The 27,929-nt window shown below is 52.0% G+C and overlaps 1 protein-coding gene across 4 annotated transcripts in view; it reads right to left on the reverse strand.

The window, feature by feature from the left end:
- LOC144725064 (receptor-type tyrosine-protein phosphatase kappa-like) overlaps positions 1-27,929 on the reverse strand; it is a 201,470-nt gene that overhangs the window by 109,269 nt on the left and 64,272 nt on the right. For all 4 annotated transcript variants that reach the window (XM_078604519.1, XM_078604518.1, XM_078604520.1 and 1 more), the window contains exons 5-11: positions 25,410-25,488; positions 24,458-24,573; positions 21,068-21,239; positions 19,758-20,051; positions 15,217-15,576; positions 11,552-11,661; positions 8,309-8,510 (exon numbers count right to left, since the gene is read on the reverse strand). In XM_078604519.1, the coding sequence (XP_078460645.1) occupies positions 8,309-8,510; positions 11,552-11,661; positions 15,217-15,576; positions 19,758-20,051; positions 21,068-21,239; positions 24,458-24,573; positions 25,410-25,488 (1,333 nt within the window). The remainder of the gene's footprint in view (positions 1-8,308; positions 8,511-11,551; positions 11,662-15,216; positions 15,577-19,757; positions 20,052-21,067; positions 21,240-24,457; positions 24,574-25,409; positions 25,489-27,929) is intronic.

Consider the following 27,929-nt stretch of genomic DNA (forward strand, 5'->3'; position numbering starts at 1 on the left):
CTCCACGGTGGGCGTCTTCTCCGGGAGTTTCTCTGCTTCCGCGGCCACCGTCCTGCCAGCGACGCATCCTGGCCAAGCCAACTTACTTTCCTTCACGGTCAATGCGGTGGCCCCCTAACATCCTAAACGATGAATACCCCACAGCTCTTGGTAAATCCACTGCTGGATGAAGGCCTGCCCGTGCCACTTCCGGGTTTTTTTTTACCATACTTCACCACGATGGTCAGTGCTGTGAAGAGGGTGCCGAGAACCAGTGCAGATATTGCTCACTGCTGACGCTCGCTGTGACCGGGAGTTGAACTCGCCACCTCGGGTTCACAGTGCAGCGCGCGAACCGCTCCGCCAAACTTTCTCACAAACGAGACTGCGATACTCTCAAGCACTACAAGAGGACTGAAGAGTTAGGGGTCGTTACTAATGACCTCTGCAACTCAGTAATTAAAATAGAAATGTATTTTTTAAAAACTGGGATTTTTTTTTTTACACAACACAGTCATGAATTAGCAAACGAGGTACTGTAATTTCTGTAGAAACACACACTCGTGGACATCTGTGAACAAGAGCTTCATAGCTCATCGGATTCCTCCAGTATAAATACATATCCTGATTCTGATTCATACGTATGTAATAAACGACTGGACCACGATGTCTGGCTCAGTGTCCTTTATTCGGTTCGTGCTGTACACCCACACGGCTGTCTTTACTCTGTAGCTTCTCCACGGTGCTGACTCCAATGTCGGCCCGATCCACAACAGCAGCTCCGCTGCTGTTTCTCTCACACAGCCCCCCTTGGCTGTACCCGCTGCAACTCCTCTCCCTCCGCAGCTCTGACAGCCTCTTGCTGTCTCTCTCTCTCTCCGCAGCTCCTCCTGGCAGCCACACTGCTGCCTCTAACACGCAGCCCTCTCTCTCTCTCTCTCCGCAGCTCCTCCTGGCAGCCACACCGCTGCCTCTAACACGCAGCCCTTCTGGCTGTCTCCTCTGCAGCTGCACACCACTCCGCAGCTTCCTCTTATCTTCGGGGTTGGCTCCCGATGGCCGTCGGCGCCCCCCCCTCTCCACACTCGCCCGCGTGGCCTCACTCTTTTCCGCTCACACCCCGACTGCCTTCCCCTTCCGGTTTACCCGCTTAAGGACCCGAACCTTCCCCCCACGTCACATGACTCCACCCCCCGTGACGTCACATCCGGAAGGTCGCTTACGCCCGCATTACACCACCCTCCCCCGTAGAAAAATCCCAGCCGACCTCGGCTGACCAATAGCAAATCGTAATGCGGCGAACCGAGCTTCCCCCCCTAAAGGACACTAAGCATACAATGTAACAGCAAGAACAACAACAACGACGCAATTAACATCAACGAACGTACAAAAAGCATGCAATAAATACAACTGTAAGAAAAAAATAACAAGACAACAACAATCAACGAAACGTAAGCGATTTGGAACGTGTGCGGGTCGCCGGCCCGTCCCGGACGGTCGGCGGCCCACTCGCAGAACGGGAACGCGATGAAAGTCGAGGAATGACAGGGGGTAATCCCCCTGTCGCAGCTGGAAGTCCACCGCCGTCCCGTGTCTCTAAAGAGTTAGTCTTGGACTTGTCCTGTGACCGTGCCCGCAGCTGGGTCGGAAGGGCTGCAGGGCTCGAAGGTCCCGCAGACCTGGCAGGCGTCCTCCGAGCAGGGCCCCTCGTCCCCCGCAATGTCACGGCCGGCCTGTCTGGAACAGGTACGACAGGCGCTCTAGCAAGATCAATGGACGCAGGCAGGGGAGAGTCAGCAGCAACAGACCCCGGCAAGGCAACATTGGGGGATGACGCATCATGTAAGGGAGCAACATATGGTTTCAAGCGCGACGTATGCACAACCCAGCGACGAGACCCAATCTGGACGCGTGCTGACTGTGGGTTGGGAACCGCAATGAGGCGTACGGGACCATGCCAGGGTTTGTGCAATTTCGGCGAGGTCCCCGGACGTACCTGTGGACAATGAAGCCAGGCTAGGTCCCCAACCTTCCAAGGGCACTCCCCCTCAGACCGTCGCGCATATCGCTCGTTCCGGGCCTGGGCTTTGGCCGTAGCCACGCGGGCATTCTCCCGCGCCTCCGTGACTCGGCGAACCGTGTCCTGAATGTATTCAGGAAGTGGTTTACGAGGTCCCTTCACCCCAGTTCCCAATTGCACATCCACCGGCGGCACGTTTTCCCGACCATACATAAGGTAAAACGGCGAATATCCTGTAGCCGCATGAGGCGTCATCCTGTACGCCGAAAGCACCCCGGGGATGTGCAGATCCCAATCTGATTGTTGTTCACTCACGGTATGGCAAAGCATGGCAGACAATGTCCTGTTCAGCCGTTCAACCATACCATCCGTCTGCGGATGGTATGGGGATGTCCGTACTTTCTTAGTCCCAAGGCCCGCGCACACTTCCGCCAATAATTTAGAAGAGAAATTCCTGCCCTGGTCCGTGAGGAGTCTCTCAGGCGCCCCCTTATCCATAATATACCCAAACAAAAAGGCGTCGGTAATGGCCGCGGCCGACTGATCGGGCAACGGCCAGGCCATCGGCCAACGGGAGAGTTACTCAACCCCTACCAGCAAATATTTATTACCCCTCGCCGATGGTGGAAAAGGTCCCAATATGTCCAGTGCCACCAATTCATTGACTCGAGACACCTGAATCGACTGGAGAGGCGGCACGTAAGGATGTTTCGGCGGCTTACGTCGTGCACACGCAGGGCACGCGCGCACGTGCCCTACGACATCTGTCGCCATGCCGTGCCAAAAATAATGACGTTGCAACGTCAACAAGGTCTTCTGCACCCCTAAATGTAAGAGAGTGTCACAATGGAGGGTTCTAATCAACTCGAATCGCAAGGACGTTGGTACCACCAGGCGCCAACGTTCCTGGAACCCCTCCCGCCACATAAGCAGACCATCTCGGAGAGCGGTTTGCGGCCCCACAGCCGTACTCGGACTCCCATTGTCCTTAGCAGACCGCTTCCGCAAGGACACCAATGACTCATCCATCATCTGTTCCCGGATCCAGACAGACCGCGGCAGATTCAAAACCCCGTCAGCCGGTCCCGGTTCCATCGGAGTGTCCGACTTCTCGACGGCCAACGTAAGCGGCTGAGGGGGGTTTGGAATCGGCGAACACCTATGCGTCCCCGACTCACATTTACAAGGGGCGCGCCGCGGTAATCTGGAAAGTGCGTCAGCGTTCGCATGGCGCACTCCCTTCCGATGTTGAATTTGGAAGGAAAATTCCTGTAGCGTGTCCAACCAACGTGCCAACTGTCCGGATGGCTGGTCAATTTTAAGGGCATATTGCAAGGCCGCATGATCCGTACGCACAATAAAAGAACGACCGTAGAGGTATGGTCGAAATTGCCGTAGGAAAAAAACAACCGCCAATAGTTCTCTGCGAGTGACACAGTAGCGGGTTTCCGCAGGAGACAAGACTCGGCTACCATACGCCACGACACGCTCTACACCCCCTTTAGACTGTGATAACACCGCCCCAATACCTGTGTCACTCGCGTCCGTATCAAGAATGAATGGGTGATCGAAATCGGGATAATCCAATGTTGGGGCCGTGGCCAATAGATCACGCAGACTCCGAAAGGCCGCCTCCTCCGGCTGTCCCCAAACAAACTTCCGTCCTTTACCCGTAAGGAGATGCAAGGGCCTCGCAATCGTCGCAAAACCCGGCACAAATCTTCGGTAATACGAGGCAAATCCCAAAAACCGCCGAACATCCCCCACGGTGGCCGGAGTCGGCCAATCCCGGACGCACGCCGTCTTTTCCGGATCCGTGGACACTCCCTCAGCACTCACAATGTGCCCCAAATAGCGGACGGACCGTTGCAGTAGGTGACATTTCTTTGGTTTGAATTTCAATTTGGCAGAACGCATCCTCGTGAACACTGTCTCCAGCCGCGTCAAATGTTCATCAAATGTGCGGCTGAAGACAATGATATCGTCCAAATATATAAGACATGTCTCCCACTGCAACCCCGTCAAAACGAGCTCCATCAATCTTTGAAATGTAGCAGGGGCCGCATTCAATCCCATCGGGAGACAGTTGAATTGAAATAACCCCTGCGGCGTACGGAATGCGGTTTTCTCCCGTGAGGACTCGTCAAGGGGAAGCTGCCAAAATCCCGAAGAGAGGTCCAGTGTGGAAAAGAACTTAGCCCCCGACAATGCGTCGAGGGAGTCATCCATACGCGGCAGGGGGTACGCATCTGCCACCGATATCTTATTCAATTTGCGGAAATCAACACAAAATCGCAATTTGCCATCCTTCTTCTTAACCAAGACGACTGGAGCGCCCCATGGGCTGTTAGATGGCGATATAATGTCCGCAGCCAACATGTCTTCCACTGCCCCCCGTACGTGTTCTCGCTCCGCAGGACTCATCCGATGCGAATTTAATCGAATAGGGGCAGCATCGCCCGTCTCAATGTGATGGTAAAGCAACGAAGTGCGGCCCAAATCCAAATCATCGGAGCTGAACACATCGGAATATGTCAACAACAATTTACGCAGCGCACCACGTTGCTCCATGGACAGGGAAGAATTTTCGTCACATAAATGAGCAACCCAACGATCATCCGAACTCCTTGGCTCGGAAACCCCAGCAACAACTCCCCGGCTATGTGGACAATCATGGGTCGCAAATGCCGTAGTGGCATGTGCCACAACCGTACCGGCCGGGACACGGACGTTTTCTCCCCCCGCATTAAGCACCTGTAAAAACGGTAATTGATCCGGCCGGACGATGGTCTGTGCCCCCACTAACGCCAACCCGGTTGTTATCGCGGCGGACGGTGACAACAAGACCCCTACTGCTCCTAGCCGATCAGGCAGGGGCTTCCGATACCGCAAGGGTATAAGCATCTGTGTACCAGGTGGGATGTCCACAGAAGCGACGGACAGCGCCTGCACTTGTACGGCCGAAGCAGGTCGCCCCCAGGGCGACGGCAGAAACGAGATTTGACGGCCCCCCGGCAGTTCAATACAATTCTCATTGATTTTGATCAAAATGGGCATCTTAGCCAAAAAATCGGTGCCTAACAAACAAGGAACCGCCAAAGATCTCGATATCAACACAACACCCGAGGCCGACACATCCCCAATAGATATCTTAGCATCCACCTGACCCACGATACCCATGCTACCCCCGTTCGCAGCGACGCACGACCCATAAACCGGACGCACAGCCCCCGGCGGGATGCCCAACAGATGAAAAATGACATCCGAAATAATAGTCGCAGACGCGCCAAAGTCGACCAAAATGCGTACGTCCACCCCTTGTATAGACCCCGGTACAGTGGACGAGCCCGTAGCGGCCGCGACGACTCTCCGTGCCAACTTGCGCCATTGCGTGACCGAGCGACAAGGCCCCGTCGAAGGGCATGCTTTAATCACAACGTTAGGATGGCGCAACGACGGTGATGGGTGAGGTGGAAAGCCTTGCCGAGTGTCTGGTGCGTGCCGACATGCCTGTTTCGGAGGATCTTTAGCCGACTTGACCGGTGCCGAGGCCTCCTGCTGCGGCGGAGCCGGGAAGCGGGCCCAGCAGTCTCTGGCGTAGTGGCCCCTACGCCCGCAGCGGAAACATTCGGCCTCGTTGCGCCGAAGCGCAGGCCTCGCCTCCTGACGGCCCCGTTCTGGTAGCGCCGCGCGCGGTCTCGGCCCGCCGCGTCCCGTCCATGGAGCGGAGGCGGCCGTCAGTTGTTGAGGGCCCCGGTCATCCGGAACATAGACAGCCTGCGCAGGGTTCCACCCCAGCGCATCCCCTTCTTTGACGGGCCCCCCCGTCCACGCCGTCACTTGTTTCCAGCGACGGAGGTTGAATTGCGCATCGAGACACTTAGCAGCCGTCCGGGAAGTTAGCTTCTCATGCCCACACACAGGCATGGGGATCCCTAGATCCCGAGACAGCTCCAACATTTTCCCTAATATGAGAGGCTCGAGCAGGTCCTGTGGCGTCTCAGGATAAGCTGCCATGGCCAGCTCCAGCACCGCACCCCTGAACGCCACGGGCGACTCCTCTGGTGCTCGTTGTCGTTGAGCGAATCGCCGATGCGCATCATCTGGTGGCTCATAAGCATCGGCCATTTCTTGAAAAACACCACATAAAGTTGCCTTCTTATCGGTCGTTATGGAACGGAAGAATCGGACAGATTCGTCGTCCAGGAGAGTCGGCAACACCTCCAAAGCCTCCGCATCGGTCCATCTTGCTGTGCGTACCGCCACCAAGAAGCGGCAGGCGAACGCGCTCCAGTCCCCACCGACGGAAAATTCTTTAACCGTTGTAAGGTGGCGACTCCGACTCCTCTTCCCGCCGTCTTCCAATGGTGGTGGTTGTGATGGCAAATTCAAAATGGCGTCGGCCCGCGGCGTGGCCAAGATGGCGGTTTGGCGCCACGGAGCGCGCAAAATGGCGGCCTCTTGCCGCGTGGGCAATGGCGGCGGCAGGACAGGCAACGTGGCGGCCCGCGGAGCACCAATTGCATCATCCATCGTCCCTGGCGCGACGAGATGGCATAGATGCGCCAGGACGTCCTTAAGTGCCTCCAGTTGTACCGCCATCGCTTGCCATCGTTGATCCGCGTCTGATGATGTCGACGGACCCGCCACCGCGCCAACATCCTCCACTCCCGTTCCCGTGGTCGCCTCAGCCGGGCTCTCCTCCACCACCCCAACAGGATCCGTGGTTGGAGGGAGTTCGTCGTCGTCGGACGAAGAAGCCGATGCAGGCGCCGGATTAACTTTCTTCCTCACTTGTTTCGACATGCCGTTGCACTTCCGACACCAGTGTAATAAACGACTGGACCACGATGTCTGGCTCAGTGTCCTTTATTCGGTTCGTGCTGTACACCCACACGGCTGTCTTTACTCTGTAGCTTCTCCACGGTGCTGACTCCAATGTCGGCCCGATCCACAACAGCAGCTCCGCTGCTGTTTCTCTCACACAGCCCCCCTTGGCTGTACCCGCTGCAACTCCTCTCCCTCCGCAGCTCTGACAGCCTCTTGCTGTCTCTCTCTCTCTCCGCAGCTCCTCCTGGCAGCCACACTGCTGCCTCTAACACGCAGCCCTCTCTCTCTCTCTCTCCGCAGCTCCTCCTGGCAGCCACACCGCTGCCTCTAACACGCAGCCCTTCTGGCTGTCTCCTCTGCAGCTGCACACCACTCCGCAGCTTCCTCTTATCTTCGGGGTTGGCTCCCGATGGCCGTCGGCGCCCCCCCCTCTCCACACTCGCCCGCGTGGCCTCACTCTTTTCCGCTCACACCCCGACTGCCTTCCCCTTCCGGTTTACCCGCTTAAGGACCCGAACCTTCCCCCCACGTCACATGACTCCACCCCCCGTGACGTCACATCCGGAAGGTCGCTTACGCCCGCATTACACGTACACTCAAACACATAAAGACAAAGATCCTCCGCATAACCTTAATAGACTTATGGGGCAAGTGCTGTTAAGCGAGTGAGGGCCAGCTGCATGACCGGACGTCTTTGTCTCCCTAATGGCGATGTTTACAAACTGCACCAGGTCCTCATTTCAGGCTGAGTAGACCTAGAGGAGAATAATCGTCACTGGTATTGATCATGAGCGTTAATTAAACTCGAATTACCGAGTTCGTAGAGCGGTGTGCTTGCCACTGCATTCCACACACACATACCACACTTATAAAATACCTGTTCAGCTCCCATCCTAATTAACATTACTACAAGTGTTTCAACTATTTGCGTGTATAAACACGTACAGAGAGGTTTTTCAATTAATTTGCGTTACGTAAAAAAAACTATACACCACAATTTCAAGCACATTCCTGCTGTCAAGATGGAAATTAATTGGTGAGCATGTCGAGAATCTATCTTCAGTGTGGGTGCTTCTCTATTAAGGGGGAAGTGGGGGGCGGAGGTCACATGGCCCCCTCCCCCACGGAAGGGCACCACAGTGGCTGTACCACTCGGGCACCTCACAGGGCCCCCCTCACTCACAGCAGAATGTTCATCTCACCAAACCGGGGGATTTCGAATGAGTCAGCTCAGACCATCCACACTGGGGGATCGATAGAACACAATCACAGTACTGCATCAAACTTCCCACTGCAAGGATCACACGGCGACGTATCATCAGCCACGAGAGAATCGCTGCTGGATTTAAGAGCGTCCCTCACGGTGGCAACACTCCACCTGGCTCCCGCACGTGAGCCGATCTCGTCGCTCCGTCTCCTCCGCGGACGTCTGCCCTCCCCGGATGTCGCGAGCGGCAGCGTGACGGTAGCGCGGCGTACCTGAGATCTTGGTGGTGAAGTAGACGGTGGCGGAGGGCCCGAGGCCCTTGACGGTGCTGGCGCGGATGGAGAAGGAGTAGGTGGTGCCGGGGTAGAGAGCCGGGAACAGGTGCTGCGTCTCGTTGGCCGGCTTGTGCGCCTGGCCGTGCTCGTCCTCCACGTTGAACGCCGGGTCCACCGACCGCACGGCGCTGTACAAGACCTGCGGGGCGACACGGAACGTCACCACGGGCGACGGCCAAACGGCCCGGCGGTGACCGCAAGCGTCGCGGCCGGGCCTCGCCGACTCGCGGCCGCACGGAGGCACGGCGGCGGGACGCCACTCGGCCGCGCGGCCACTTAGACCCCAGTGGGATCATCGCACCGAATCAAGCGCCGAGTCAAATTTGATTTGATGGGTTTAGTTTGTACAGTCATTGGGTGACCAGGCTCAGACTATCAACTCGCTGGCTCCACGGTTTGACCTCCGAGCTACCCGCCACTGCAATTACAATTATTTTCATATTCCTTACATTTGAGAGGTTTTCGCGAGTTATGAAAACGTGTTTTCATTAATAGTAAATAAGTGGAAAGCACCATGTAAAAATACAAATCCAAAAAATAAATACACTTTTTTCCCAGATATAAAAAAAATTCAAAATAATTAATTAAACACATACTGCTGATGGCACACCGAATGTTGAAAACGCTAAATAGTTTGCTTGTATAAACAACTTTTATCATGAATAAACAATACTGTCTGGCAACATAATTCTGGGATGCCGAGGGGCTGAGAAATCTATTTTTACTTTGAGAGAATAATAAGTACATTTTATATTAAATTACTACGCAACATTGCTCCCACGCCACAGTGCATAATGAGTCTTAGACAATAACGCAAATCGACCACCTTCAAAACTCCCCTTAATGGCCACGCACAATCACTGCGAAGCAGACGAGGTGCCACGGCAAATCAACTGCACTCACGTCCTGCTCCAACGCCAGGAGCTGTCATCCCAGAAGACAGGTATGATCGTCAAGGTAGTTATGGATGTTTGTACCAAATAGTCCCGTGCAAGCTGGGCCCACTGCCAGGAGAAGGGCAGAGGGGTGCTGCGATTGCCGGTTTCACGATGCGACGCGAAACTCCACGGTGTGACAATCGTCGCGACATCGATGTCCCTGAACTTTGCAATCGCAATGAGCGATTGCAAAGTTCGTGTGCCGTGTGCTTGGCACGGCGGAACACCGCCGCACCCATCAAAGCAACCCCACAAAGTCGCTATTTTTTGTCGGAACCCAGACAGAGCCCTCCCCTCTCCCACCCCTCTTTATGAAAAGAAGCGTTAGATTCTATTTATTACTTTAAGCCAGGGGCTCCCACAATAACGGTGACGCGTCCGTCAAGTGCCCTTGCCTTTACCGCGAGAGGAGTTAGGCGTGCTTTGTGTCTCTTGTGGCAAATGACTGGGGCTGGAACACACCCCATGCGAACGGGACGAGTGAATTATTGGCAGCCTGGTGTTGAATAGCGGAATGCCCTTGAACCGCGTGAAAAAAAAACGAGGGCGTGTAATTTAATTTGTCTTGTTCCCCGCTAAAGAATCTGCAATTCCGCGGGCTTCACCAAAAAGGCAACATGCACATCTTAGAAGGATTTTTTGTTGTTGTTGTAAACAAGTAAAAAAATCTCCACAAAAAAGCACAGCACGCTAAATATGTTGAAGGAGGCCATTCGCAAGCAGCCTTGGCGATGGTTGGTACAAGCACAATTTTCATTCTGCGATGTGTAAAGTGTAAAGTAATTAATTGGTGTGATGTGTACGGTCTGCAAACAGATTGAGATATATATAGCATACAAAAACAATCAATAGAGTGCGTTTCCTCCCTCTAGGATAAATTGACATTCGGCAGACAAATGACATCACCATCATCGTAAATGACAGACGGCTCCTCCGTGTTGTAAATGTAATGAGCCTGCAGGTTGTCTATTAGGCGTACACTTTCCGTCGCCTCCGATTCAACACAACAACACACTAACAACACACTAACAACACACTAACAACACACGTTATACTCGACATCGTCATCACTCACGATCTATCCACTGCTGGACGAAGGCCTCATAAAGTAAATGTGAAGTGCAGGAGGCAAGAAGCAGAAGAGTGACGACATCACTGATGGAGCGGTGGCACAGTTGTCAGCACAATCCGGTGACCTGAGTTTGACCCCCGGCCCTGGCTAATTTCAGTGGTGAGTGTCACGTGAACGGATGCTGCTCACCCGTCCACCAACCCCACTCACCGGCGCGGTGTGTTTGGCGCAGCAACCCCCGGACCTGCACGCCACGGAGGAGGCCTTCTTCCGGCAGTGGATTACCAATCGACTGTGTGGCTCCCGATACGATGTCCCTACTTAGCAAGTTAGAGATATCACGTTGAGTGTTAAGAAGAGTAAGTGGGCTGGGGCAGCACCACGGTGCTGGAAGGGTCGATAGCCCGGTGGCCGAGACTCTCCGAACGTAAACATGCTCTCACGCTCTGCTTGTTTAGAACTCCCGGGGGAGCTGGCAGCAAACCAAAGTTTCCCGAGACAGACGGCTCCGAATCTCTCCCAGTCCATCGCGCTACGCGGGTGTCAGGCCTGAGCAGGGCCCGCACGAGCGTGCAGTGCCGTGGGTAGCGGGGGAGTTTGGGACTCGAGGACTTACGCTGGCGGCTGGCCTCTGGCCATGGACGCAAAGCGCATGGTCTCGCACAGTTTGTCTATTGGTGGCAACTCCTGTTTGGCAACAATGTCTGCGTGTAATTAATGTGAGTAATACATTCATATGCATTTTTAATGATTTAGTCATTATTGATCTTAAATTCAAGTTATAAGGAGTAAAAATCAATTTGTGTGCAGCAGCTGCTGGGCGGATGGTTGCACCGCAGGATCATCAGAAGTTGCGGCGGCTTGGGGAGCACATTCATCCAGCAGCGGATCGACCATAGCTGATGATGACGATGATGAAATAATAAAAATGCTATATATGCATAGTTTCTGGGTGGAGCAGTTGCGCAAAAACTAGCGCGCCGCCCTATGAACCTGCCATCCTTAGTTTGATTCCCATTCACGGCGAACATCGACGGAGAGTGATATCTCAACTGGACTTGCAGGCAGTCGGTCAGTGGCAGGGAATCGACGGCACTCACGGCTGTGGCACAGCAGAGGAGAACGAGCGACGTCCGGCACGAGCTTGCGTGTGCCAGACACGGGTCTCACCTCGTATTGGACGATGGCGCCGTTGGGCTCGTCAGGCTCACTCCACTGCAGGAAGATCGTCTCCTCGGTGACGACGCCCTGGACACGCTCGAGGGACACGGGTCCCGGGACTGAGGAGTAAGAGGAAGAGAGACACTCTTTACTGCGCCACGTGCGGGGCACCCGTTAACTGCACTGAGCGGGGGCACCCGTTAACCGCACCGCGGCCACAGCCACTGCACCAACATTGGAAGGAAGACGCGGCTCAATGAAAAAAAACATTCCTGTCTCGTAGCGACACAAACCAGGGCTAGATCGATCCCTCGGTGGAATTACACTCAGCAATCATCGCCCCTTACTGGGCAGACTAATGCCCGCTTGTCGACAAGGTGACGAGCCACCTTGTGCCCATTGGGACAACTGCCACTGGGGGTGCCCTTTCAAATGTGCAGAGATGTGATGAGGGTCACGTCACGCTCACATGTAATCATTTAACATCAATGGAGTAACATCACTAGAGTTGCTGTGGCAGTGCAGCTGCTGCGCCACAGTTTTAAAGGGGTTTTATTTTTGCTTTAAATGGTCCACCCACGTCGATCGGCAGGTCACGTGTGGTAGGGTAAAGTTTTGTTTACTCCCCACCTCTTCTAAGATGGCTGGCCTCTGCGGAAGTGTAGGCCCTTCTGCCAGCAGCGGCGCAAGGAGATCAATTGCAGGGCTACACCTTAACCTTTTGACAAAGCTCTCAAATTATCGTTGCTGCAGAGTGGGATGCAAGGCCTGGGTAAAGTTTGCTCCACGAGAGGCGTTTGTGGCTTGTTGTTTTGTTTTGCGCTCGGGTAGACGTTTAATTACAGCTGGACGCAGCAGCAGGTGGCGAGAGTAACGACCGGACCCCCGCAATCGCGCCGAACGTCCCACGGCGGGGATTCCGGCGGCGCTGGCCGCTGCAGCAGCTGGTTGCACCGGCAGAGCCGCGTGGCACAGAATGTGCAAGGGTTGGATTTGAACAAAGGTAAAGTTGCCAGAGGTCCTGGTTTTCCCAGGATCTTCTCTCTAGCTGGGGCAGCCATCCAGGGCAATATATGAGTCTTCCCGGGAAATTAAACTCCTGATTTTTGTCAGCTGTATTATAATAATAACGGACCGCTCACGATGATGATTTTACATGCAATCTTCCACGATTTCAGCATTGTGAGATATGCTTATTCACACAATGTGTCCCGGTAAGCAGCCACGACCACAGCAAAACTAAAAGGCAAGCAGCCCAACCGGGACCAGCCAACCCTCAATCAGCCACGTGCGGAGTATCCAGGTTACCGTTCGGCCGTGCTGTGATTAAGTCATTGCGGGGCTGAACCTTTATCCTCTGGCAACCCGGGAAAGTGTCGCCCGCCGTGGAAAACGGGGTCGGCGCTCGCACGAAAACCGCACGGCTTGGCTCCAGGCGGGAAGGTGCACACCGAGGAACTCAATTACCCGGAGGGGCGAAAGGGCAGCCTCAGTGGAAAATGTTACTCAACGTCAAGGAAGGGGCCGGCGAGCCCACTGGAAACAGGGCCTCATTGTACGCGGTCCGAATCGAGGGAGGTTGGGAGTCCTGCCAGGAGCTTTTCATCTTCATTTCCACCACGGCTTACATACGGCCAAGGTGGGAAAGGAAAATACACAGTCGTACAAGAGGGTGCCAGATGAAAGCTCGCTCTCTCTGGGCAAGAATTCTAAAAACCAATAAGCTGAGGAAAAAATTATCTCAACGTCCCAAAATGTCAAAAAAGTTGTAATATTTGTTTTAATAAATAGACAACGAGATGCAGCTTTGGCGCCAAGTGAAAGAAATCTCCTTGAAGGTCGCCGGAGTGAGAAGGAAAGGCCCCGTTAAGCCCCCTGTGATCTCTCTCCACCCGGGGCGACCTCCCCCGCCGGCCCTGCAGAATGAGCACGGTTGCCACCTGTCCTGGTTTTCCCTGGATCGTCCTCTTCTTGAGGAGTGTTTACACACAATTCTCCCCTATTCTGGTATTGTGAAATATTATTTTTTCCACGATGTACCCCGGTTTGTTGTACGACAGCAGTGGCGGACCAGTGTCAATTTGGTCACCATTATCTATCTCGTCTGGGTCAGCGATATCCAGATTTCATTCAGCCATTCAAATAAAAAGCGGCGACTAATCGAACCCCAGCGGCAGCGACCCCGAGGCGCGGGGGCAGAGCTCACCGTCCTCATAATCAACGATTTTTGGGTTTAGATCGCGTTATTTATAAATGTGTCGTAACCCTCCACCACCCGACACGGCCAATCAGTAAAAAAAAAAGTGTCACGTTGACAAAAGACAAATAGTTCACTGCTTTAGCCCACCGGTGTGTTGAAGCGTGGAACCACAACATTTACAATTTGAGTACGACGTTTCGCTGGTAATTGCATCCAGCATCATCGGGCAATTCGCCAGAATGGTGAGGCTCTGCTGTGTCTCCCGTTCTTATATAGAGCAGCAGCAGGGTGACGTCATCATTAACTCATTAACTCATCAGGTGCAAAGATTTGAGGGGGGGTTATTGTAATTATATACTTGATTAGTAATAAGGCTATTGTTACGATGCGAGTTGTAGATTAGTAATCATTTGGAATGTGTTCTATTGTGATTATGCTACATTAATAATCAGTTAGTGCTTGTCTCCCTTATAAGGAATTGTAATGCATCTTATTTAATAATACGCTTCCAGGCCGCACTAAGCCTGTAGCTGTCTGAGTGATTAAAGTTATTTCTGTTTCTCTCAATCTCAATGGATTCTCTAATTAGTCTTTGCCAGTAGTAACTAGTTTTACACAACACTTCAACGTTGTCAAAATCAATTGAGTGTCCCTGTTGGCAAGCATGTTCTGCCACTGCCGACAGTTGTGTTTGCGATAGTTTAATATTTCTCTGGTGTTCTTTTAGTCTTACACTAACGTTACGCCCTGTCTGTCCAATATAGCATCTGCCACATACACAATTAATCCGATATACACCTTCTGTTGATAATTTAGGCAATTCGTCTTTAGTGCACGTTACTAGTTGTTGAATTTTGTGTACTGTACCAAATCTTACTGTAATTTTTTGCTTTTGCAAAACACGGGCTAATTTGTCAGTTACTCCTGAGATAAATGGTATTTTTATTGTTTTAATAATCTGATCGCTTTCAGCAGTGTTGCTTTGCGATCGTGATTTGGCATTTAGTGCTCTGTTAATTTGAGCATTATTGTAGCCATTCTGTCTTAGTGCTTCTTTAACATGTTTAATCTCTCTCACTAGACTTTCATCATCTGACACTGTTTTAGCCCGATGTATGAGCGTCTTGATTAGAGAGGATTTCTAATGATGACGTCACCCTGCTGCTGCTCTATATAAGAACGGGAGACACAGCAGAGCCTCACCATTCTGGCGAATTGCCCGATGATGCTGGATGCAATTACCAGCGAAACGTCGTACTCAAATTGTAAATGTTGTGGTTCCACGCTTCAACACACCGGTGGGCTAAAGCAGTGAACTATTTGTCTTTTGTCAACGTGACACTTTTTTTTTACTGATTGGCCGTGTCGGGTGGTGGAGGGTTACGACACATTTATAAATAACGCGATCTAAACCCAAAAATCGTTGATTATGAACAATATTGGTCGCGAAAGCCTACGTGTTAAACTGACTCACCGTCCTCGTCCGTGTGCGTCACCACCCGCTCGCTCGCCTTCCGCCCCTCGGGCGTCATTAGCACGGCTTGCAGGCTCAGGTTGCGGAACGGAGGAAGGCCGGGCAGCACGAAGCCATGAGCCGCCCTCCCGGCGTCCCTACACTCCTCGCCGCCGCCGCCGCCGGCTTCCGCCGCCGCGGCCGCCGCGCCCCCGGCCGTGCCGTTCCCCGCCGGGCCCCTCGTGGCCCAGCTGCGGTAGCACACGGTGACATTGAAGGCGTGGCAGCGCGTGACGTTGTAGCCCAGCGGCTCCCACTGCAGGCTGATCTCCCGCGAGCGGATGGACACCACGCGCAGGTTCAGAGGGCCGTGCTTCGGCTCTGCGGGACGGAGGGGAAAGCGACCGCGAACCTCGCTCTCGTGACGATGCTTACGGCACACGGCCATCGCTCAGCACACCAGTCCTACGTCATTCAGTACACTCAACGATTTCACCATACTTCACCGGCGTGGGTTGGTGGAGGGAGTGCCAAAACCCGGTTAATATAGCACTCACCACTGATGTGAGTAGCCACAAGCTGGTAAATGAACCCAGGTTAATCAGGTCTCAGAATTAGTCCAAATATTGTCAACTACTACTTGTGCAATTCATTTGAGACAAACATGCAACGATCTTCGATTGACGAATTAAAGATGAATCTTATGCTCAAGATATGTGAATTGAATGAATCATGCGACAAACGATAATTCGCCAACGTTATTTTGGAACAAAACAAGAAAAAATACAAGCAAGTTGGCAAAAATGAGACCAACAAGAATATATTTTTTTATCTAAAAGTCACCCTTCATCACGACGATTAATTGAATGACTTGTGCTATGAACGATGGCATGTTTTGCGCTAAATGCTGTACTGCCGCGACAAGATGTGTCATGTCTGACACAACGGATACATCTGCTGCCCCGTCGGGGAGTTAATAGTATTTTTAAAGCAGTTTCCACGCTCCACCGTGCTCTTAGCCGGGTTTTTGTTGGCTATAAAAATGAAACCATTACGATAAACGTGTTTAGATAAAAGTAATCGCTTTCTGCACCTCCCAAATCTAAATTCAATCTTGACACATGTCCTAAATTGAAAATCCTCTCTGCAGGTGATGACAGTAAGGAGCGGAATTGTCACGTGACTGGTGGGCTTTATTAGACGTGGGAGATATGCAACTAATTTAACCCAGACTTGTAAAAAAAAAAACTTCAAGAGCCAGATAACTTGCGGAGTTGAAATGATCTGTGTAACAACATTGTTCTACCATCTCCTCGTTTACTCTGCTTAGTACTCTCCCTTTCTTCGGTTTACCTTTGCACTGCCAATGCACGCACTGTATTCCACAATTTAGCTGGGCACTAAGGCGTGTGCTTTGAAGATCGCTCTGTAAATACGTGTTGGCAATTAATGAGATCTATTCAGATGATGATGAAGAAATAATTGAAAGAACAGGGCTCACAGATGATGCTACTGTTGTTAAAGCAAAGACAATCGAGTGGAAACGCACAGCACTCGTCATGAGAAAATCTGACAAGAGATGAGAGAGGAAACGAACTCCGTTGGAACGAAGACGAATGGAAGGGAGGAGAAGCAGAGGGAGACAGTGGAAGAGACGGCCGCAGCAGTAGCAGCAGCGAGACAACATCACAGAGGTCGGAGGTCACGACCGGACAGGAGCAGCCGGGGAAAGGAGGGGATTGAGGAGAGAATGGGGGAGGCCTTCACCCGATGGTGGGGAGGAACCGGCTGACAACAACAAGCAGTCGTTACGATACCGATGAATGGCTCGCGTACCACTGGCTTTCACGGGTAGCCTCTCAGGAGCTGATCCCTCATCCCTGCTCAGCAATATCACCAACTCATGTGCAGTGCATATACGCGTGTGTGTTAGCACGCTTTTAATCCACCGCATGCCCAGGCAGCTTCTGTTTGAATGTAAAAGAGGGTGCCAAATATGGCGGCACGGGCGGGAGACGATAGGGGACGATGCGCTACAGGAGGATGTGGAGCAAATTGCAGCGGTACCAGCAGAAGTGTAAAAATCGACCTCTGCGGAGGAGGCTCGTGAAGGACACTATTGGGCAGTTGGAGGCAGTAGTCGTCCAACAAAAAACAGGGCACAGAGGAGCGATGCTCACAACAATGAGTGGAGCACCAGGCAGCTAAAACGCTACAAGTTGACACAATGGGGAGCACAGGTGGTGCATTTGTCAGTCATCGTGGTCAATCAACCCTGGGTGTGTTCCATGACCTATCAGCAAGCCTTCGACACTTCACGTGACCTCAAGGTGCACTTAGCCTGGCACAAGTGTTGTAGTGAAATCACGGCCACTCAGTGTCGAATGGCAGCTGTTGTTGTTCAGCAATGTTCTTGTCCGAAACGCATTCAAAATCTCAAACTTCAAACTGAATGTTTTTGCCCAAATATAATCATCACAGCTTGCACTTAATTCGGCGGCATCAACGCAGAATAAATAACGGTGTGCGCTGGAGCGTGCCGCGGACCATTGCTCCGGTGCCGATACAATTATTACTTCTCTCCAGCCACTCGCTCCGGTGGAGAATGTTACGCTGCTTGGAGATGCCCTCTCGATCCCGTGCCCGTGGAGGATAGTTTAACAAGTAATTTGAAGCACTTGGCCCATAGGCTTTGACACACGCTCGTGTACACGCAGCCATTTCCAAAAGATAACGCGGGCGGACGGGCGCCCATTGAGACCGACGCCGGCACGCCCCACAGGACCAGCACGAAGCTAAATCTTCCTGAACGTGAGACAATAAGCCCTGGCGGCATTCCCTTTAACCCATGGCACACCCCCGCCCTCCGGCTACCTGACAGGCTAACAGGTGAGAAAGCAGCAAATTATTGTTGCGGCGGCCTCAGCAGAGCTCGTGGATGAAGTTGAAATGAATTAATAATGTGCCCGTTACAGCAGCGCGCTCAATAAACCCGTGACTCAAACTGAACGTGACTGGGAATGAGCTGCAGTGCCTCGCCTCAACACTCCACTGCAGCTGCAATCAACGTGAATCACGCATCAGCAACATGCGGTGCGCTAATGGGCACAGGATCGCGCACTAATTGCCGGTTGCCATGCGGCTTGTAAACCAAACGCAGCACGGCAGTGACACGAAGATGTGTGCACTGCCCCCATGGACTCGTGCACATCTGCGTGTACACGCGCTGTGCTTCCCTCTTCTCGTGAAACCTTAGCCACAGCTGCCCGTTATGATTAATTATACTTGCGCTTTAATTTCTAGGTGGCTCAACCAGGACACATGGTAAGCTGCAGCCCCTCTCTCTCGGAACCCGCTGGCGAGCTGTTAACTCACTCGCCTGGTGTACAGGAGGTCGTGGATTCGATCTCGACACTGACGCCTGCTGCTGCTGCTGTCTATTTGGAGTTTGCACATTATTCTGTACTCACGTGCATTTCTTTCCGGGTCCTCCGATTTTTCCCTCCACATTTAGAAACATGTGTTAAGAGTATTTGCTGCTATAAATTTCCACGTGATAAGCCACTTCATTGAGCTATTATTTGTGGCCAGGTCGCTCCTGAAACAGAGCTGTATAGCTCTGTCGGCCAACCTGGTAAAATAAAATAAAAAATTGTTTCCATAATATACGTTTTTGTGGGTTAGATCACGTAAATATAAATGTGTCGTAAACAGAACATGCCAATTCGTTACTAGTACAGCACACCGGTGTGTTGGAGAGCAAATCCACACTATTTACAATCTGAGTACGACGTTTCGGCAGTAATTACAACTAGCATCATCAGGCGACAGCCAGATTTGTGGAGACATCCTCCTGTTTTGCTCCTTAATTAGAGGGACAGATGTGATGACGTCACTTGTGAGACCTTCACGTGCGAAGGGGGGAATTAATGAATGCATATAAATTGCAATGGGTATCCATTGCCGGTTGGGTTATTCGCATGATAATCAACGTACATTATGCATGCACATTGCTCTTGTACCTCCTGTCGTTTGTGTGCAATAAAATAGCAGTACCTGTTATTGTATTTAGGCGATCTAACCGAAAAACTTTATTACGGATGATATTGGTGGCAAAAGCCTACGTGTTAAACAAAAATTAGTTTTTTTTTATGTCTCTATCAGCACCGCCCACTTTTCAATAGCCGTGCCCACCCAACAACTAGCCCCACCCCCGTGGGGCGTGGCCTCTCGCTGGCTCCGCCTACTGCTCACAGGCTCCACCCACTACTCAGGTCGCCCTACCCTTTACCCAGTCGGGCAAGTGGCACCATGGGAGTGCCTTTCTGAAACCAGGAGTGTCCCAAACCAAACCTGTACCTTTTGTATCTGTACCTACGCTGCCCTTTCTCTCTCACCCCCCTCACTGTTTACCCCATACCTGTACTACCGTTATTATCAATGCTCTAGCCAAGACCTCGGTGCCCTGCGCCTTCTGCCTTACACTCTACACCGATTACCCCACCCCCTACTCTCCACCCCACGCCCGGCACTGCCTTCCCCCCGCCCGCCCCGCCGGGTACCTGCACAGCGCGTTCGCGTGATGAGCGGCGGGCCCGGAAGGCCCGTGCCGCCCTCGCCGGGCCGCGTGAGCAGCACACGGATCTCGTAGGCCGTGTCCGGGTCCAGGTGCCACAGCTTGTAGGTCTGCGAGTCAGCGCGGTTCACCTCGGCCCACGTCCCCGCACTCTGCTTCCACATCACCTCCTTCAGGATGATGGGGCCCTCGCCCACGATCGAGTTGGCGTTGAGGTGGACCCACAGGTTCGTGGGGCCCACGCGCAACAGCAGCGGCGGAGCCACGGGGGTCGGGGGCTCTGGTGGGCGGTGGACGGTGATCGTTAGAAATGAAACATTTAAAGTGGGGGCAGCACGAAGCAACACGGCCGATGTTTCGCATATTGAGCGAGCTGACCGTTCGGTCGCCAGTGATGGCATACGTCACAATAAACCCAAACATTAGACTTGGTTATGCACTCAATTTGGCTGAATTCCAACTATGAGAGTTAAATATTGATTTTACTTAAACATGATGATTATTAATCTAATATGCAGAGTGGGTGAGATAATGATTCCCTCTGCTCTAGTGTGGCTGGTGATGCCGATGATGTCACCATCACCTACCATCCAGTTAAACTTATGGTAGTAGAAGTGAACCTTTTCTTTCGAAGTATTGTCGCATTATCAGATTTGTGGAGCAATCAAAGTGGCAATCGGCAAAGTGATGCATTCCCTAACTAATCAGATAGCCCAGCTGGAACTCCAACACTTTAAAATCCACCCGTGATTGTTTTTGTTGTATCTTCTATACAAATATCGGTGCAAAATGGACTGTATAATTCACTCATTCTATCCACTTAATCCTCCTACTCTCAACATGAAGAGGCTACACTTTCTGGACAGATGAGTTTTTGTGGGTAAGCACGTTTTTTCCAGGGCACCCGATCACTCATAAGATTAACTGTAACTACAAGCGCCCAATTTGCATAACTCTTATTTACCAGGAGTTACGAGAATTCCGATTGCAAACAGAACTTACGACATTGGCTACCTCGCTCTGCGGCTACGCAGCCCCCTCACTGTCGCCAGCCCAGCCGCGGCTTATGTCGCCCAGTAAGAGCCTCACTCCTCTTCTTCTTCTTCCTTCGTTTAGAGGGCAACAACTACAAGTTCACATTCAGCTGGTCAAGCCAGATAACCGTGTCAGGAGTAGTGAAGTGTATCGCTGTGACGTCTCCTTCGTGTTTGTGGATCGGACATTGCGTTGTTATACGTTGTACGCTCTTGTTCTGGAATACCACAGTCGCACACTACTGGATTATTTCTTTCTTACCCCTGACAATGAGCGAGGCAAAGTTGGAGACGCTGGCGCCCTCGGTGCTGTGAACGACGCAGCGGAACTTGTCCGAGTCGTCCTTGGCGGCCGTGGGGAAGCTGTAGGTGGCCGTGTAGCGCCGCGCCTGCAGGTGGCTGCTGGCCACCATCACGTCCTTACCCTTCTGGCTCTGAGCAGTCAAAGTCAAACACAATAATTGATTTCCTGCCTACGATGAGTATCAAGGCTGGGCTCATCTCCTATACAACCCTGAGCCATTGGTGGAAATTCCTCATTGCTATGTCAGTGGCGAGTTCATCCATAGGACATCCACCATTGTTGGCTTCCCCCACAAGGTGGTGTTCATTTTAATATACCCCAAGGGAAGGACGATGGGGCGAGGCAACCCCCCCAAACCGCTGAGCCGGTCGAAGCATCGGGGCACGGACAGTTGCTGTTAATGGCCAAGTTGCAAATGGCGACAGTGTCTAAAGCCACCAACAGCCTTGGTTTTAACCAATGTTGCGGCAGTGCTAAGGTTGGGATTTGGCCCGTGTTTAAAATGTTCAGGACCTCTTGCTCATCGCATGATGGAAGCAACTGGCAGAGCTACCTGAGCAGTGGGCGGAGGTGACATCAGAACTCAGCTATCAATCTGAATAATCAGAATCAAAATTACTAGTGAGGGTGATGGTTGGACAAAAGTGCCAATTTGAGATATGCCTCCCACAAAAGAGGGCCCCGCAAGAGGGATATTGATGGCGGGATAACAAGGGCCTAAATGAAACCTCTGGGCGGCCCCGATAATCAATGCAGCATCTGAAAGTAGCACCGAGGCAAAGAGAGGCCACCTGCCAGTTGTTGCCAGGTTTGTGAAGGGGCCAGAGAAGCACACAGGGGCCACGTGACCAACTCTTAGTCATTAGCATAGCCTGATAGGAACAGGACAGTCATAGATAACGATAGGATTATACCTATATAGCCACGACTATCTAATATAAAAATACTCATCCACAGCAGGGACATGTCAGATGAAGAGTACAAACGGTATTCTAAACAACACATATTTAGGATTATGGAAGACAACTGGTGGGCAAGTCATGGGTGCAAAACACAACTCAGAGCATTATCGAGTCATCCAAGGGCACGGAATTTTCAGAGAAAGATGATGGTGTAGAGAGCGGCAAGCGTCGAGCCAGATAACGCTGCAGCAACAGCAGCAGCAGAGCAAACAGGCGGCAAGAGGGTTTGAGAAGCCATTGCAAATATTCAGCAAACGGAAACCCGACTCGAGATAACAGAAACATTCGCCAATGACCACATTAGCTGCGATGTGGCAGCACGGACCAAAAAAAACAATTCGACACCGTCACCATCGTGAACAAACACAGCTCTACGACTTAAACACACTCAGCAATTCAGAGGAGGCAAAAGATGTTCACTGGTAATAATACTGTCAGAAGGGGAATGATTGATGAAGGAAGCTCGTAGAAGGAAGAATGCTGGAGGAAGGTTCAAGAAGTAGAAAAGAAGGAAGGCGGTAAGAAGACCATGGAGGTCGGAGGAGATGGGAGGGTGTGACGATGAGAGAGCGTGGAGAGTGGAGAGGGGAGGACATGGGAGGGTGTGACGATGAGAGAGCGTGGAGAGTGGAGAGGGGAGGACATGGGAGGGTGTGGAGATGGGAACTGGGGAGACTTTGAGAGTGGAGGTTGCAGCAGGAGGGCACGGCTCGGCTGGCGGTAGCAGCAGACAGCCGCGTGCCATGGAAAAACCCACGCTTGGCACAGCCACTGCCGCTTCGCCGGCCAGAGGCGCACAAAGCCGTCTTTGTCTCTCATGCATTTTTATACCTAACAAAAGCAAACTTTGTTGTTGTGACACATTTGCAATTAATGAATTCAAAGTAAGCAAAAAGTAAATTAAAATAACAACGACAGCAACAAGAAGGAATTAGTGTTTGAGCGCCGGCCAGCTGTCAAAGTGCATCTGCTTCTCGATTAAGCCCACGGTGGACCGAGCCATCTCGAGAAAGCAACGACGTTTCACAAACACACAACATGGACAACACCCCAGCCATGCGCAGGCTGGGAGAGAATCATTTTTCGCGAAGCGGGCTTGCCCACGGATGTGTGCGACACACACACAACGGACTTTTCACTGAAAACCGTGACAGCTCAACTTAATGAATTTCATGATGAAGTAAGGGGACTCGTGACGGCACCACGGAGGAGCTGTTCTCACGTTCGCACTCAACGCCTCGGGCTCAACAGAAAACAGCACGCAGGCCACGAACTTTACAATGCAGATGCTTGCAATCACAGGGCCTGCAACCTTGGATATCTTTTCTTGTAAAAAAAAGTTAATTCCGAAAACAATCCGGCCACGTACGCGCCGCACGGCGTAGATTAGCCGCATGCCACCAGCGGTCGGCCATCCTCCCCGCTCGCTCGCACCGCGTTCGGAGGAACTTTCAGCTGGGGTGGACATGCCTGAACACGAGGTGGCCGCTCCTACGAGGAACTCTGGAGACAAAGACGTCCGTAAATTTGAATGTCATTTAAATGAAAGAGGCAAAGAGACTTTGTAAGCGGAGTTTTTTTTCCTCTTAAATTTTTTTCAACATTTCTTTTTCTTGTTCATAACTGAACCCTCTTACAACAAATATTTCCTAGCAGGGACGGGCACACAAAGGAAGTAGAGTCATTGAAACCCCCTTGAGACCAACAGCCATAAAGATGGTGATAGCAGAGACCAGTAATGGTATTTTTTTTTATAAAGCCTTTGTGCTCATCCTATCCCACTATTTCATCGTAATAAAAAGCTCTTATCTAGACCTCTTCAGCCTTTCACGAACACAAGCATGAGCCAAATGCCGCTCTCCCGTGCTTGCGTGAGAGTGGCCGTCTCGGTCACACAATGACGGCTTCCCTCGCGAGAAGGATTGTCCACCCCTGGCCCCCGAAGGAGGCAGCGTTGGGGCTGGTGGGAGAAGCGCCATGCCCACTGCTCGTCCACCACAGGGCTTCACTGCAGGCGTTAACCCCCTCGACACCCGGCACACCACATACAGAATACCTCTCGCTCGGGCTACGGCGGCTGCTAAACAAGTGCCACAAAGTACAGCCGACCGGCGACCTGGAATGTTACTTTGTGAGAAAGGATGTCCTGCCTAGGACGCGTGCAGCAGCAAGATGCCCGACTCGTGCGCTCGCTCTACCAACGAAGACGCGCGTCCCACCGCCTCGCATCCCTCTCCTTCCCATAGCATGGAGGGGCCTCCAGGTGGGTGCCGGGCACCCCCTCCCCCCCGTGTTATTGTACGTCACGGTCCCTCCTTCAATCAAGGCTGCATTTGGGCGCAAGGCTCGGCGGAGAGAGAGGAGGAGGCCGGAGGGATGAGCCCACCTGGAGCCACAGCGTGCCCAGCTGCTGCCGCCGGCTGATGAGGACACACTGGATGGACGCGTTCTGTCCCGCGTTCACCTCTTCGTTCACCAGGTTGAGGAAGTGGGGCACCTCATCTGCGGGGTGGGCACGCCGCCGCGACATCAGCTCATGCGAAGAAGCTCGATGGATTGTGGCATCGTAAGACCGTGAGAAAAGGCGTGGGAAGGTCGTCATCCAACAGTGGACAGATCGTGGCTGATGATGATGATGAGCGATGGTCACGTTTGGCGATGCGTGGTGTGCGAGCGTGGCGATGAACCGGGCGCACGTCAACGATTCTGCGCGACCGTCGCTGTAACAATTAGCGCAGTGCAACGAGAGAGTCGGTGAAGCCAAACGGAGCCCTCGCCCCACGCGCGCACACGCGGCAACATCACCAGTGGGGTTCATTTAGACGCCGTTTTAGATTCTGGTCGTGGTCCTGGTCTGGCCGACGGCAGCCTGTGACACTTCAGCCGAGTCTCAGTCTGTGGATTTCACTTCCTTAGTCCAGTTGACTATACAGTGAAAGTCCAGTCGACTCTGTTGCTAAACGATGGTTAGAGTGCCGGACACTCCACCACCCTCCCTCAATAGTATCAGCTCAGCCAATCAGTGCACTCCGTTAAACTATTTCATGTACATACATCGCCAATCACCAATTGTGGTCTTCCTCAGTGCAGTGCGGTCTCTAATAACTAGATGCTCCTAGGCAGCATCTTCATTCAGACTCAGCGACTCTGTCTCGTCACAGTCGTGTTTGGTCCGTGCTGGGCAGCAAGCCTAACCATCATTACGCTCGGTGATTTTCACCCACTTATCGTCGACCAAAATATGAAATAAGTAAATATACATCTTGAGGAGTACTTTCATCAACAATCCCGCTCACGAATAGATCTCTGGTGGCCCAGGCCGAGCAGGCGACACTCACTGCAGGGGTAGTTGAGGATGTGGACATCGGCCAGCGCGACGTAGGACAGCTGCACCGAGCTCGTGACTTCGAACACGATCTGGAGAAGACAGCGCAGCGAGTGAGCTCTGGCTTTCAATCTCCGCCACCGCCACCACTGTGCCCTCTCAAGTGACGCTGCCAGGATGCGGGACCACTGTTGTTGTCGTTGTTCAATATTATTTCACAAAATCTCGAATTCCGGTACAGTATAACGTTATGTGTCCGTCTCAGTGGGGACTGAGGATGATACGTGAAACGGTCGAATTTGTGAACATCTAGAAAATGTAAGAGTCACACCATGTGTGAGTGCTGCACAGGGTGTGGGCGATTAATAGGTCAGAGCGAGCGAATAGGCGATGGTCAGATACGCGACTTTGTGCCATACTTTCAAGGGCGATGATTGTTTGTTTTATGCTACCGATCACCATCCTTCATCTCGCCACGTGCAGGGGTCAGGGACTGATCACCCAATCGCCACAACAACTTGAACCTGAGGGCAACTCAAACGTTCACCTCTCCTTCCCTTCCAGAAAAAAAGATGTCATTGTTTATTTGTTGATGTCGGCACACGGCTGAAACGGACACTTGTAGAGGTCCTCAAAAGCTCCCACCAGCCACGTTGCACGTGTGTCGTGCAGGTTTTAATCCCAGCGATTTGACATTTAAATTGTTATGTGGAATTCCTTATCGCGGGCCTGGCAAATGCATTCCTAGGAACAGCAAATAAAAAATCCATTACCACCACAAAGAGGGACATGCATTTGAGCATAATCTCTGCATTCACGGCTCCTTTCATGACAGCAAAAAGGGAAAGAGCCCCAAAAAATTAATTACATTGTAGGGTTTTTACGGCATTTTCTTTTTGGGGGTTCCCCCCACCCTCCACCCCCACAGCCCAAGGGAAAACAACATTTATTTAGGCAATGATCCTTTATCGAGTAGGAATTTTCATGACGATAAGGATTGCTCGCACTTTCATTTCAAAGGCGTGCATTCCGAAAGAGTGTTATTTCCCCGTGGATAATTTCCAAGATGCACCCCTTCTTTTATTTCTGATTATGTTTGGAAGAAATAAAATCCGCCAGTGACTGGGACCAAGAAATCAACAAGCTGCTCCGTTTAATTGCTTCCCCCACAGTTTATCTCACATTACTCTAATAGAAAGATATTTTAAACGATTTCTAAAATGGGAAGGTTGAGAAACCTGTTAAAACGATTTAATTAAACCGAAATTATTATATTAAAAGAGATTGTAAATTCAATCATTCCGTATGCATGGCTTGCACGACCCGGACATGACCCCAAGTAAGAAGACCAAGGCACAAGCGCAAACGGTGTTGCAGCGTACGAATCATGGTACAGATTTAAATTAAATAATTTTTCCCTCTCACTGCCGCAACACTGAACCTGCCTCTACAAAATCACGGATCCGTTCATGAGGACTCATGAAGACCGCTTGAATCCGTGATTACAGAGGAGTGATTGCTCCAGTCTAGCCAAGCACAGAGGGTTGGGGTTCGAGTTGGTTTTAGGGTTAGGGTTATAGTTCAGGATTAGGTAGGAGCTATGTTTATGGTTGGGTTTAGGGTTGGCGTGGGTTTTTTGTGCGTGAATATGAAAGTGTGTGCGCGCATTGTGTGCGTAGGCGTTCTTGTAATAGTGAGTGTGCCTATGATTTTTGCATTCTGTGTGTGTGTTTGCGTGCGTATGTGAATGCATCTGCGTCTATGCGTGTGTGCGTATCAGCCTGTGGGGTGTCAGGCACAACATCCATTCATCTGCATGGGATCTGAGCACACGTCACAAGGCACGTCGATCGTGGCATTGAGCCCTCGCACGAAACGCGACGCCGCATCTCAATGGCCACGCCGCATCTCAATGGGGGTGAGACGCGAGCCCCCCCACCCGGCCACGCGTCTCACCCCCCTCCCTCCCTCCCTCAACGAGCAAGCAGAGCCTCAGGGCCTCCCTCTCCAGCGCTGGCGGCGGTTGAGAAGGGCCGTGAGAGGCGGAACCGCGTTTAATCTCCGGCTGTGTAAACGCCTGCACGACCCGTTCCCCACCGGCTGTGGCCAGAGTCGCTCTGTCCGTGCGGATGATGACAATGACGACGATGACGATGATTGCTGAGGAGCGAGCGACCGAGCGGGAGACGTCGGTGTTTTTGCATCTGCGCTCTCTGCCACCGGCATGATCTTGCATCTCAACGGAGTTGCTCAATGGCAAGCTGCAATGTATTTTAAATCAGAATCCTGATCAAATATAGTTACATAACATGCCATGTGATTGATTTTTTTAAGAGAGCTTTCCAACGAACGTTGAGAGCTACTGCGTAGGGTTTCGAGATTGATCCGAGTCGCTCTCCGTGCTCTTCAGCACGATGCCCGAGGAGGATAGCATTGCGAATCCATGCATATGCATGATTATTAATCCTCCTTTTTTTAGCAGCTCATCGAGGCACAGTGGAGGCCGTTTGTGCTCGGAGCTCGCATGACCCCT

The sequence above is a fragment of the Lampetra planeri genome, chromosome 22, assembly GCF_965212315.1.
Source record: "Lampetra planeri chromosome 22, kcLamPlan1.2.h2, whole genome shotgun sequence".
Lineage (NCBI taxonomy): Eukaryota > Metazoa > Chordata > Hyperoartia > Petromyzontiformes > Petromyzontidae > Lampetra > Lampetra planeri.